The sequence below is a fragment of the Canis lupus genome, chromosome 11, assembly GCF_011100685.1.
Source record: "Canis lupus familiaris isolate Mischka breed German Shepherd chromosome 11, alternate assembly UU_Cfam_GSD_1.0, whole genome shotgun sequence".
Lineage (NCBI taxonomy): Eukaryota > Metazoa > Chordata > Mammalia > Carnivora > Canidae > Canis > Canis lupus.
This window is the reverse complement of record NC_049232.1, coordinates 51138460-51152194: the sequence shown is the minus strand read 5'-3', so window position 1 is coordinate 51152194 and position 13735 is coordinate 51138460. Positions and strand designations below refer to the sequence as shown.

Here is a 13735-nt window from a genome sequence, read left to right as displayed (position 1 = left end):
CAAATTCTTGCAAGTCTGTCTAGAAGAATGGAAAATAGGATTAAAATTAACCCTCTGGAACACTGACAAATAGGGCATGGGAAGAGGAAGCAGAGAAAGAATGGAAAAATGGTGACTAGAGAAGTAGAAAAGGAGGGGCACCGGGTGGTTCAATGGTTGAGCAGCTGCCTTCAGCTCAGGTCATGATCCCAGGGTCCTGGGATTGAGCTCCCCACATCAGGCTCCCTGCAGGGAGCCTACTTCTCCCTCTGCCTGTGTCTCTGCCTCTCTCTCTGTCTCTCATAAATAAATAAGTAAATAAATAAATAATCTTTTTAAAAAAATAAAAGGGAGAAGTAGAAAAGGAATCAGAAGACTATGGTGCCATGGCGGATTAGGAAGGGAAAACCTTTGGAGGGCTGGGCCTGTGCCTTTAAGAGTAGACCTCCCTGAAACCAGAGGCTAGCCTCCTTCATCAGATAAGGACTTGTGAGATTTCCCCACCAGCCTCGGTTTTTCCTCTTCCTTCCTACTTTAGGTGGGAATCAGGTTTCTGACCATCCACTTCTGGTCCAGCCTGATGTCTCCTATTCCCCCATGGACACAACCCTTTCTTAAGAAATGGAAATGAGGTAAGAAACAAAAACTTCACCTTTCTAAGGGTGACTCATACTTGACAGTTTCCAGGTGTGAATCCCAATGGCAATTCTCTTTGGGTCCGGAAGAAGCTGAACAGGATACCCGTCCTCTACTACCCCTGCCCAAAGTCTTTCCTTCCCAGTGTATCTAGACAGTGCCAGCACCAGCTAGCCTAGAAGTGGCACTCCAAGCCGAAGGCACCAGCTTGCACTCCTCCCATTTCTCCTCTTCTTTCTCCCCTCCTTCATACACTAGGCTTTTGGTATGGATCTAAAAGCAGAGATGGGAAAAATAACAAGCTCTCAATCTTTAGCTATCCAGCATTTACTAAGTCCTACCATATGCCAACCATCATGAGTCTACAAGGATACTCTTGAGGAAGTCAAGTGAGGGAAGCAGACAGGTGTGCAGATAATGGTGGTACCTGGCAGAAAATTATCTCAGTTTCTAGGTGGTACATTCCATGCCTCAGGAGTAGAGAGGGGAGAAAGTTTGGATAGACTTGAGAAATCAAGGAAGACTGTATGGATTTTTTTTTTTTTTTTTTAGATTTTTCAATTTTTTTTTTTTTTTTTTTTTGAGAAAGAAACCACACACAGCTAGTGAGAGAAAACATGAGTAGGGGAGAGAGGCAGAGGGAGAAGGAGAGGCAGACTCCTCACTGAGCAGGGCGCCCAACGCGGGGCTCAATCCCAGGACCCCAAGATCATGACCTTGGCTGAAGGCAAATGCTTCACCGACTGAGCCACCCAGGCACCCAGAAGACTGCATGGAAAATTGAAGCATTTAAGTTAGGTTAAAAAAAAAAAAAAAAGGTAGAATGGGGGCAGCTCAGGTGGCTCAGTGGTTTAGTGCCGCCTTAATCCCAGGGCCTGATCCTGGAGACCTGGGTTTGAGTCCCATGTTGGGCTCCCTGCATGCATGGAGCCTGCTTCTCCCTCTGCCTGTGTCTCTGCCTCCCTCTCTCTCTGTATTTCTCATGAATAAATAAAATCTTAAAAAAAAAACAAAAAACAGGTAGAATGAAGAGTGCCCATAGCAGTAAGATGGGGAGCCTGCTTTTCTCTCTCTCTGAAATAAATAAATCTTAAAAAAAAAAAAAAAAGTGCAAATAGCTAGTGAACATATAAAAAATATGGTCAACATGACCAATAATTTTTAAAAATGAAAAAAGGCCTCATTTTTCACCTAGCAAATTGGCAAAAGCTAGAAGGATTAATTACGTCCAATGCCATTGTGGATGGAGAAATAAGCATACTTATATACTGTTGATGGCAGTACAAATTGGTGAAATCTTTTGGTAGAGCAGTTTGGCAGTAACTGTCACAATACATTGTGGAGTAAAAAGCAAGTTACAGAATAATGCATATTGTATCCACTTTTGTAGAAAAGAAACAACTAGATAGATGGATATAAATGCAGACATAGATATAAATGTAGATTTCTTTTTTTTTTTTTATTTAATTTAATAAATGTAGATTTCAAGGGGTGCCTGGCTGGCTCAGTCGGCAGAACATGGTGGAGCATGAGACTATGGATCTCAGGATCATGAGTTGAAGCCGCACATGTGGCATAGAGTTTACTTAGAAGAGAAATTTTTTTTAAATAAATAACTGTAGATTTAGATATTTAAACATAGATAACAGACTGAAAAAGTACACAACAAACTCTTATTATGGCTCTAGAGGGAACAAGATGTGCCTGGAAGAGGGTAGGCAGGACTTGGAACCAAGGAAGGAAGGAAAGTGGAAACCAGGGAGATCACAGCCACTGCTAGAAGATGCTCTCACAGCCATAAGAGAGAGGAAGAATTACCCTGACTTCTTCCTTCCTCCCCCTCCAGTTGCCTGCCAGTGCCTCCCACTGATGGAATCTAACTAGTATTCAGTTGGCAAAAGAAGCTCAGAAATGTAGTTTTCAGAGCAGAGATATAATGACCAACCTCAAAAAGCTACTGGGTAGTTGACAGAATCAAAGAGAGAGGGGTGCCTGGGTGGCTCAGTTGGTCAAGCATCTGCCTTCGGCTTGGGTCGTGGTCTCCCAGGTTCTGGGATCTAGCCCCACATCGGGCTCCCTGCTTGGTGGGGAGTCTGCTTCCCCTTCTTCTCCCAGCTTGGGCTCTCTGTTGCTATCTCTGTCTCTCTCTCTCTCTCTCTCAAATACATAAAATCTTAAAAAAAAAATCAAAGAGAGAGATAGAGAACCAGATATGAAAAACAGTAGAAAACCTAGTAAAAAAGAGAAAGAACCATGTGAGGTAAGGGTCATCCCATAGAAGAGTAAAAGAAATGGGCGCCTGGGTAGCTCAGTCAGCTAAGTTTCCAACTCTGGTTTCAGCTCAGGTCATGAGTTTAGGATCCTGGGATTGAGCCCTGCTTTGGGCTCTGTGGATACAATACCAGGGTATAAAACTCAGCAACCTGAGTGCAACCAGATTTTAGCCTTCTCTGGACCCCTCAATCAGGCACTTTTGTGAGCACAAAGTACATATCTATACATTGCTGTCCTGGTTGAGGAGGCAGAGACTGGAACCAACGGAAGGAGAGTAGAGGCAGCCTGTGAGGATACAGATCTATGCAAGAGGAAGTTCTGTAAGCTCAGCCTCCTAGCCCAGAACTTCATTAGAAATCTCAATGATTTCATTTGCTTCTGGTGCTGCTGTGACTGTGAGGAATTTGCAAAGAGAACCCTCCGGAAATTTGGAAAGACTCCTTTGGAAGGAAAAATTAGCAGATGGTGTTTACAGCTTTGCTTTGGTTCTCCCATCAGAGTGAATGCCAGATGTTTACTTCTGGTTTCCAAGATAGTGTGTGAGATCGAAAAGGTTCCTTTGCCCAAAGATAATAAAATACCGGAATAAGTTAAGGTTGAGTATGTGGGCAAGTAAATCCTGTGCCAGCTCAGCAAAATTTGATTTGCTGCTATGGTATTACCATTCTAGTCTTTTCTTTAAGTCATGTAACAGCATCAGTGTCCCATAATAGGGGGTTGGCAAGATAAATCCACATGAGGCAATACTATGCAGCATTAAAAAGGATGTTATACAGTCTTTTTTTTTTTAATATTTTATTTTTTATTCATGAGAGAGAGGCAGAGACATAGGCAGAGGGAGAAGTAGGCTTCCCACAAGGAGCCCAATGAGGGACTTGATCCTGGATCCCAGGATCAGGCCCTGAGCCAAAGGCAGATGCTCAACCACTGAGCCACCCAGGTATCCCCAAAAGGATGTTATAAAAGATGAAATTATAGACACAGTAAGATCAGTGGTTGCCAAAGGTTAGGGAAGGGGGATAAATAGGTGAAGTATACATCATTTTTAGGGTCCTAAAAGTATTCTACATGATACTTGTAATGGTGAATGCATGACATTATGCATTTGTCAAAATCCGTAGAACTGCAAAAAACAAAGGGTGAAACTTAATATAATCTATGAACCTTAATAATAATGCATCAATACTTGCTTCGGCTTGGGTCATGTTACAATTGTAACAAATGTACCACACTAATGCAAGGATTTAGTAATAGGGGAACCTGTGGTGGGATTGGGGTTTATGGGAATTCTCTATATTATTTGCTCAATTTTTTCTATAAATATAAAACTGTTCTAAAAAATACAGTCTAAAAAAAGGATGTTATAGAAGTATGTAAATATGAAAAGATGCTTATAAAACATTGCTAAGTTTAAAAAGAGCTACTGGGCAGCCCGGGTGGTTCAGCGATTTAGTGCTGCCTTCAGCCCAGGACCTGGTCCTGGACACCCGGGATCGAGTCCTACGTTGGGCTCCCTGTATGAAGCCTGCTTCTCCCTCTGCCTGTGTCTCTGCCTCTTTCTCTCTCTCTTTCTCTCTCATGAATAAATAAAAATAAAATCTTTTTAAAAAATAAATAAATAAATAAAATAATAAAATAAAAAGAGCTACTAACCATATATTTAATATGCTCATTTTTGTAAAACTACACACATACACACAATATAATTTTGAATTTGAAATTCTGAAAGGACATATGCCAAAATATTTACAGTGGTTAATTCTTGGTGGAAGGATTATGGGTAATTTGTAATTTCTCCTTTTTGTTTGCTTATTTTTTAAATATTTTATTTATTTATTCATGAGAGACACAGAGAGAGAGAAAGAAAGGCAGAGACACAGGCAGAGGGAGAAGTAGGCTCCATGCAGGGAGACTGATGTGGGACTCCATCCCGGGACTCCAGGATCACGCCCTGGGCTAAAGGCAGGCACTAAACCGCTGAGCCATCCAGGGACCCCCGTTTGCTTATTTTAAAATGCTCCAGGGCTGCCTGGCTGTCTCAGTTGGTAAAGCATGAGACTCTTGATCTTGGAATTGTAACTGCAAGCCCCATATTGAGTGTAGAGATTACTTAAAATATAGTCTTTTCAAAAAAATGCTTTAACATATTTTTACTACACAAAACAAAGAATATTGTCCCATTGTAAATGGTTCAAACAATAGGAAGTGTATTTTAGTACTGCTGTGGTGCGCTCCCCAGATCTCCACACTTCAAAACTGAAGCATTCACTCTCCCAGCTAAGGAGAGTGTTAATGGCTGACAGTTTGCAGTTAAGCACCCCATACAACCTTCCCAAGAAGAGCTGCTTCACTTAAAATCACGCCCTCCCCAAAAGCATAAAATACCTAGGAATAAACCTAACCAAAGAGGTAAAGGATCTATATACCCTAAAAACTACAGAACACTTCTGAAAGAAATCAAGGAAGACACAAAGAGATGGAAAAGCATTCCATGCTCATGGATTGGAAGAATAAATATTGTGAAAATGTCTGTGCTACCCAGGGCAATTTACACATTTAATGCAATCCCTATCAAAATACCATGGACTTTCTTCAGAGAGTTGGAACAAATCATCTTAAGATTTGTGTGGGGGGATCCCTGGGTGGCGCAGTGGTTTAGCGCCTGCCTTTGGCCTAGGGCGCAATCTTGGAGACCCAGGATCGAATCCCACGTCGGGCTCCCAGTGCATGGAGCCTGCTTCTCCCTCTGCCTGTGTCTCTGCCTCTCTCTCTCTCACTGTGTGCCTATCATAAATAAAAAAAAAAAAAAATTAAAAAAAAAAAAAAGATTTGTGTGGGAACAGAAAAGACTGCGAATAGCCAGGGGAATATTAAAAAAGAAAAACAGAGCTGGGAGCATCACAATGCCAAATTTCAGGTTGTACTACAAAGCTGTGGTCATCAAGACAGTGTGGTATTGGCACAAACAGAGACACATAGATCAATGGAAGAGAATAGAGAATCCAGAAGTGGACCCTCAACTTTATGGTCAACTAATATTCGACAAAGCAGGAAAGACTATCCACTGGAAAAAAGACAGTCTCTTCAATAAATGGTGCTGGGAAAATTGGACATCCACATGCTGAAGAATGAAACTAGACCATTCTCTTACACCATACACAAAGATAAACTCAAAATGGATGAAAGATCTAAATGTGAAACAAGAATCCATCAAAATCCTAGAGGAGGGATCCCTGGGTGGCGCAGCGGTTTGGCGCCTGCCTTTGGCCCAGGGCGCGATCCTGGAGACCCGGGATCGAATCCCACGTCGGGCTCCCGGTGCATGGAGCCCGCTTCTCCCTCTGCCTGTGTCTCTGCCTCTCTCTCTCTCTCTCTCTCTCTCTTTCTCTCTGTGACTATCATGAATAAATAAATAAAATCTTTAAAAAAAAAAAAATCCTAGAGGAGAACATAGGCAACACCCTTTTTGATCTTGGCCACAGCAACTTCTTGCAAGATAATCCAGGAAAGCAAGGGAAACAAAAGCAAAAATGAATTATTGGGACTTCATCAAGATAAAAAGCTTCTGCACAGCAAAAGAAAGAGTCAACACAACTAAAAGACAACCTACAGAATCGGAGAAGATATTTGCAAATGACTTATCAGATAAAGGACTGGTATCCAAGATCTGTAAAGAACTTATTAAACTCAACAGCAAAGAAACAAACAATCCAATCATGAAATGGGCAGAAGACATGAAGAGAAATTTCACCAAAGAAGACATACACATGGCCAAAAAGCACATGAGAAAATGCTCCGCATCACTGGCCATCAGGGAAATACAAATCAAAACCACGATGAGATACCACCTCACACCAGTGAGAATGGGGAAAATTAACAAGCAGGAAACAACAAATGTTGGAGAGGATGTGGAGAAAGGGGAACCCTCTTGCACTGTTGGTGGGAATATGAACTGGTGCAGCCACTCTGGAAAACTGTGGAGGTTCCTCAAAGAGTTAAAAATAGATCTGCCCTACGACCCAGCAATTGCACTGCTGGGGATTTACCCCAAAGATACAGATGCAGTGAAAAGCCAAGACACCTGCACCCTGATGTTTATAGCAGCAATGTCCATGATACCTCAACTGTGGAAGGAGCCTCAGTGTCCATCGAAAGATGAATGGATAAAGAAGATGTGGTATATGTATACGATGGAATATTACTCAGCCATTAGAAATGACAAATACCCACCATTTGCTTCGACGTGGATGGAACTGGGGGGCATTATGCTGAGTGAAATAAGTCAATCAGAGAAGCACAAACATTATATGGTCTCATTCATTTGGTGAATATAAAAATTAGTGAAAGGGAATAAAGAGGAAATGAGAGAAAATGAGGGAAAATATCAGTGAGGGTGACAAAACATGAGAGACACTTAACTCTGGGAAATGAACAAGGGATAGTGGAAAGGGAGGTGGGTGGAAAGGGAGGTTGGGGTGACTGGGCACCTGGTGGGATGAGCACTGGGTGTCATGCTATATGTTGGCAAATTGAACTCCAATAAAAAAAATAAATAATAAAAAAAGATTTTAAAAATGCCTTTGTAGGTGATATATAAAAAAATAAAATAACAAAAACTAATATTATAGATACCTATAAAGAATTTGAGTAAGAAGAATCATTTTCTAAATGTGAAAGTGTAAAACAGCAATAGTTATATGTTACATGATATGTAATGTAAATATATCATTGCATCTAAACAAATATCATGAGTACAAAAAAATTAATCAATTAATTAATTTAATCATGCCCTCAAAAAAATAAAAATAAAAATCATGCGCTCTTCCCCAAGGCAATTATATTAAAAAACTGATAGTTTCAGGGTAAAAAGACCTGTTTATCCTGGCCCCAAATAGGACCATCCTAGTTCCAATACTCTGCCTGGAATAGATGGAGGCTTTCTTGTTTTGGGGTTGGGTTTTTTTTGTTTTTTTTTTTTTTTGGTTTTTTTTTTTTTTGGTTTTTTTGAAGTTTGTTTAAGTGATCTGTACACCCAACTTGGGCTCAAACCCACAAACCCAAGATCAAGAGTCACATTTCCTTTTGACTGAGCCAGCCAGGCTCCTGGACTGAGACTTTTTTGAGAATGAATTGCAGCAACTTCTGTCCAAATCCTGCTTCATTCACTCTCCCACAAGTGATCCTAAGCGCCTGTCCAATAAACTTTCTGGATTCAAATCACTGTCTGATTTCTGGGGAACCTGATTAACAGTAACTGTTGCCAGGAGTGATATAAGAAAGCAAATCCTAAAATGAGATTTGAGAGGTACCTGGCTGCTCAGTTGGTTAAGCAGCTGCCTTCAGCTCAGATCACGATCTCAGGGTCCTGGGATAGAGCCCTGCATTGGCGGGAAGGGGGGACAGGGGTGGGGAGGGCGTCCCTGATTAGTGGGGAGGCTGTTTTTCCCTCTGACCCTCTGCGTGTGCACACGCTCTCTCAATCTCTCTCTAATAAATAAATAAAATATTTTTAAAAATAAATGAGATTTGAGAGTGGGATCACTCACCAGCCTGTAGACAATGAGGAGACCATCACTAGTGGTGGGTGGAGCATTGTTAGCGCCTGCATGTGATAGTAATGCAATTGTTCAGATTTTTACCAGTGATAATTTGGGATGTTTTGCCTGAGGAATGGAATGCATGGGGGTAGGAGAAAACGATGTGTCAGGCATTTGAGAAATAATAGGATGTTTGTTGTTGAGAGAGTAATAGATACTTTGGAAAAAGGGTGAGTGTAAAAGTCAAAGGGCCTTCTTGGCAATGTATAGAGTCTATCATCTCCTGCCCCCAGAGGGTAGAAAAACCTAAGGATCAAGATCAGGCTCAGGGCTTAATTATGAGATTTTGAAGAGCTCCAGAGAAGTTAAATTCTCAGTCATAGTAAATTGGCTACACCTAAGTTAGAATTTTGATTGACAAGGGGTGGAAATGGGAGGCATGAGATGGGAATATCTGGGTCTATTTACCTGAAAATTTAGAATTCCCAGTTTCCTGGAGCCTTTATAACCTTGAGATCTTTATGAGTTGCCCACTCCTTCTTGTTACAAGTTAGTTTGGGGGGTGCCTGGATGGCTCAGTCAGTTAAGCGTCTGACTCTTGATTTTGGCTCAGGTCACTGTCTCAGGGTTATGAGATTGAGCCCCGTATCTGGCTCCATGTTAGAAGTGGAACCTGCTTAAGATTCTCTTTCTCCCTTTCCCTCTATCCCTCTACCAACTCTACATATTGTCTTTCCCTCTCTTAAAAAAAAAAAAAAAAAGTTTTCCCCCTGGCTTGAAGATGATGCAGAAATCTCTGCTCTATAAAAAATGGTCCTCCCCATCTGGATTATCCCAACATCTTAACCTGGCCATTAGACCAATAACTAGGATTAAGTAACAAATGACCAGGGCATGATAAGGGAAGAAGGGAGTATTTTTTTTTTAATTTTTATTTATTTATGATAGTCACAGAGAGAGAGAGAGGCAGAGACACAGGCAGAGGAAGAAGCAGGCTCCATGCACCGGGAGCCCGATGTGGGATTCGATCCCGGGTCTCCAGGATCGCGCCCTGGGCCAAAGGCAGGCGCCAAACCGCTGCGCCACCCAGGGATCCCGGAAGGGAGTATTTTTAACAGAGCTGTAGAATATAACCAATATATACTGACAGAGGCCAGGGGAATATAAAAAGGACTATATTCTGAGAATTCTGATACTTGATCTAAGCAGGGCAAAGCTGAACCTAAAGTTGGATGAAAAAGAGGTTATCAATATGGGAACATTCTCCTGGGACATGGGATTCAACACCCTCACAAGAACCCTGAGAAACAGTTGTAACATGTTGCCTGGATGGCTCTTAAGAGCTTAGAGAATGCTACAGGTTCATAACAAATTAAGTAGAAATGTCAGAACTGCTGTGGGAGATGGTGAAAGCAGGGGTCAAAAGGCTTAGAGAAGGATGGAACACCTGGGTGGCTCAGCGGTTGAGTGCTTGCCTTAGGCCCAGAGCGTGATCTTGGGGTTCTGGGATCAAGTTCCTCATTGGGCTCCCTGCATGGAGCCTGCTTCTCCCTCTGCCTATTTCTCTGCCTCTCTCTCTCTCTCTGTGTTTCATGAATAAACAAAATCTTGGGCAGCCCTGGTGGCTTAGTGGTTTAGCGCCGCCTTCTGCCCAGAGTGTGACCCTGGAGACCCTGGATCGAGTCCCACATCAGGCTCCCTGCATGGAGCCTGCTTCTCCCTCTGCTTGATATTCTCTCTCTCTCTCTCTCTAATAAATAAATAAAAAATATTTAAAGAAAATAAAATCTTTTAAAAAAAGGACACCTGGGTGGCTCAGCAGTTGAGCATCTGCCTTTGGCTCAGGGTGTAATCCTGGTCCTGGGATCAAATCCCACATTGGGCTCCCTGTGAGGAACCTGCTTTTCTCTCAGCCTGTGTCTGTGCCTCTCTCTGTGTATCTCTCATGAATAAATAAATACAATCTTTTTTAAAAATCTTTAAAAAATAAAAAGGCTCAGAGAAGGAGGTTGCAGTGGATATAGCGTGTAAAACCAGAAAACTCACCAAATGACTCTGTTCCATGGGAGTGCTCTGAAGAATATTCTGAGGAAAGATCCACTCGTATCACTGAGGAGCCCAGTAACGTCTGCCCCTGCACTTTCAGAACAGCATTCCTTGATAGCAATTGAGAATGACAGGATCCTTAAATACTAGAGGCCAGATGGAACCCCTAACCATCGGAAGCAACACAAATGCAATTATTGTAATGAACTATGAGATTGGAATGGCAACCTGAAGGGTCTCTGACTTGCAGAGAGCTATGGAGATAGCTGATGGAATACAATGTTCCTAAGGACAAGATGACCAATGTAGCAATTAAGATAAATCAAGGGTGGAAGATCAAGAGGTTGAGTCATGATTCATTGCCTAGTTTCTGGACTAGAACCAGTTTCCAGACATGGAACCCAGTGACTAATGGAGAGGGCAGGTCTCCAGGAGGAAGGGCTCTCCAACACCATGACAAGTAGAGATGGCAATAACACCTTCACTCCTTCCCCAAAGGGGTCTACTACCATTTACCTGGGCAGCCAGCACAGGGAAAAGGGAAATACTAGCCAAGGAATTCAAGGACTTTTGGATGCAAGGAATTCAAAAGTCTGAGATGAAATTGATAATAAGGGATCAAAAACATCATCAGGTTCCCCCAGTTAGAGTAGGGACATATGGAGATCACATAATAAATGGAGTCCTGTTCCAGGTTCAATTTGCAATAGATCCACTGTGTACACAGACATATCCAATGGTAATTTCCCCAATTCTCAAATGTGTAAATTATTATTTTTTTTAAAGATTTTATTCATCTATTCATGAGAAACACAGAGAGAGAGGAAAAGATATAGGCAGAGGGAGAAGCAGGCTTCCTGTGGGGAACTCAATGCGGGACTCTATTCCGGAAATCTGGGATCACGTCCTGAGCAGAGGCCCAACTGCTGAGCCACCCAGGCATCCCTCAAATGTGTAAATTAAATTGACATATCTGGTAGTTAATAGAACTACCACACTGGTCCCATGATCCGTAAAGTAAGAGCTGTCATAATAGAGGCGGCCAAGTAGAAAATTTTGAAACTTCCCCTTACCCCAGCCAAGATAGCAATAGAAAGCATCACATCTTATAAGGAATGACAAATTAGTGACATTCTTAAAGATTTAAAGGATGCAGATGTAGGGATCCTTATTATAGCTTTGATTCCACACAATCCTAGACAGACTCTAGAGGATAACAGTGGACTAGGCAAATTCACAAAAGTAGTAGCCCTGATTGGAACCAGTATATCAGGCTTAGTATATTTACTAAAGCAGATTAACATTGCCTCAAATATGTGGTATGTGATTCACTGATTTGGTGAATGAATTCTTTTCCATCCCTATGAGAAAGAGGCTCAGAAACAATTAACTGTCATGTGGAATAGACAATAGCATACATTTATAGTCTTGCCCCAGAGCTATGTTAACTTTCATGCCCACTATCATAATACATTCTGAAAAGACTTGAACCATCTGGACATACCTGAGAACACACATTGGTCCTCGTGTTGAAGATGTAATATTAATCTGACTAGATAGGTGAAAGTGGCAAAGTTATTGGAAATCTTTACAAAGACTTTATGGGCTAGCTATTTATTTATTTGTTTGTTTGTTTGTTTGACAGAGAGAGTAAAAGGAGGAGCAGAGAGAGAGGGATAAGCTGACTCTGCTGAGCACAGAGCCCAATGAGGGGCTCAGTCACTTTAGGGGCACCTGGATGGCTCAGTTGGTTAAAGGTCTGCCTTTGGCTCAGGTTATGATCCCAGGTCCTGGGATTCAGCCCTGAAATAGGCTCCCTGCTCAACTAGGAGTCTGACTCTCCTTCTCCCTCTGCCCCTCCCCCTACTCATGCTCTCTCATGTGCCCTCTCAAATCATTTTTTTAAAAAAGATTTTATTTATTCATGAGAGACAGCAGAGACACAGGCAGAGGGAGAAGCAGGCTCCATGCAGGGAGCCCAACGTGGGACTCCATCTCAGGTCTCCAGGATCAGGCCCTGGGCTGAAGGCGGCACTAAACTGCTGAGCCACCCGGGTTGCCCCTCTCTCAAAAAAATTTTTTCAAAATTTTTTAATCTCATTACAAGAGAAAAAAATAAAATAAATTTTAAATAAATTTTTTAAAAAAGAACAAGAAGAGAAGGAATTGGGAGGTGCCTGGTTGGCTCAGTCATTAGAGCTTGTGACTCTTGATCTTGGGGTTATAAGTTAGAGCCCCACATTGGTTATAGAGGTTACTTTAAAAAAAAATCTGAAAAAAAAATAAAATAAATCTGAAAAAAGAGAAATATTTAATTTGATCTAAGTATCCACCAATAGATGAATGGATACAGAAGAAATGCCATATATATAATATATAATACATAATGAAATATTACTAAGCCATATAAAAGAATGAGATCTTCCCATTTGTGACAACACAAATGGACCGAAAGGGTGTTTTTTTTTGTTTTTTTTTTAATTTATTCATGAGAAACATAGAGGCAGAGGGAGAAGGAAGGTCCCACGTCTCCAGGATCATGCCCTGGGCCAAAGGTGGCACTAAACTGCTGAGCCACCGGGGCTGCCCAGACTGAAAGGGTTTAATGCTAAGTAAAATAATTCAGTCAGAGAAAGGCAAATGCAGGGACGCCTAGGTAGCTCAGCGGTTCAGTGTCTGCCTCTGGCTCAGGGAGTGATCCCAGAATCGAGTCCTACATTCGGCTCCTTGCCTCTTCGTCCTCCGCCTGTATCTCTGACTCTCTGTGTGTCTCTCATGAATAAAGAAAATCTTAAAAAAAAAAAAAAAAAGGCAAATGCTAATTACTCTATAATTCTACTTCTTTGTGGATTCTAAACAACAAAACAAATGAACAAACAGAAACAGACTCATAGTTAAGGAAATGAATGATTGTTTACCACAGTAGGGAGGCGTAGTGGAGCAGATGAAAAGGTGAAGGGGTGGGGTGCGTGGGTGGCTCAGTGGTTGGAAATCTGCCTTCCGCTCAGGTCGTGATCCTGGGGTCCTGGGATCAAGTCCCCCATCAGGGACCCCGCAGGGAGCCTGCTTCTCCCTCTGCCTATGTCTCTGCCTCTCTCTCTGCATTTCTCATGAATAAACAAATAAACCTTAAAAAGAAAAGAAAAGGAGAAGGGGATTAAGAAATACAGTACAAGGGCACCTTGGTGGCTCAGTTGGTTAAATGTTTGCCATTAGCTCAGGTCCTGATCCCAGAGGCCTGGGATCAAGCCCCACATCAGGGC

The 13735-nt window shown here is 41.9% G+C and overlaps 1 protein-coding gene across 2 annotated transcripts in view; it reads right to left on the bottom strand.

The window, feature by feature from the left end:
• Nucleotides 1-13735, bottom strand: part of UBAP1 (ubiquitin associated protein 1) — an 84846-nt gene that overhangs the window by 60267 nt on the left and 10844 nt on the right. Inside the window, exon 1 of one of the 2 annotated variants that reach the window (XM_038552643.1) lies at nt 13391-13592. The exons of the other annotated variant lie outside the window; for it this stretch is intronic. Within the exon in view, the coding sequence (XP_038408571.1) occupies nt 13391-13577 (187 nt within the window). The 5' untranslated portion in view covers nt 13578-13592. Of the gene's footprint in view, nt 1-13390; nt 13593-13735 lie in introns of those variants that run through there. 2 annotated transcript variants of the gene reach the window in all.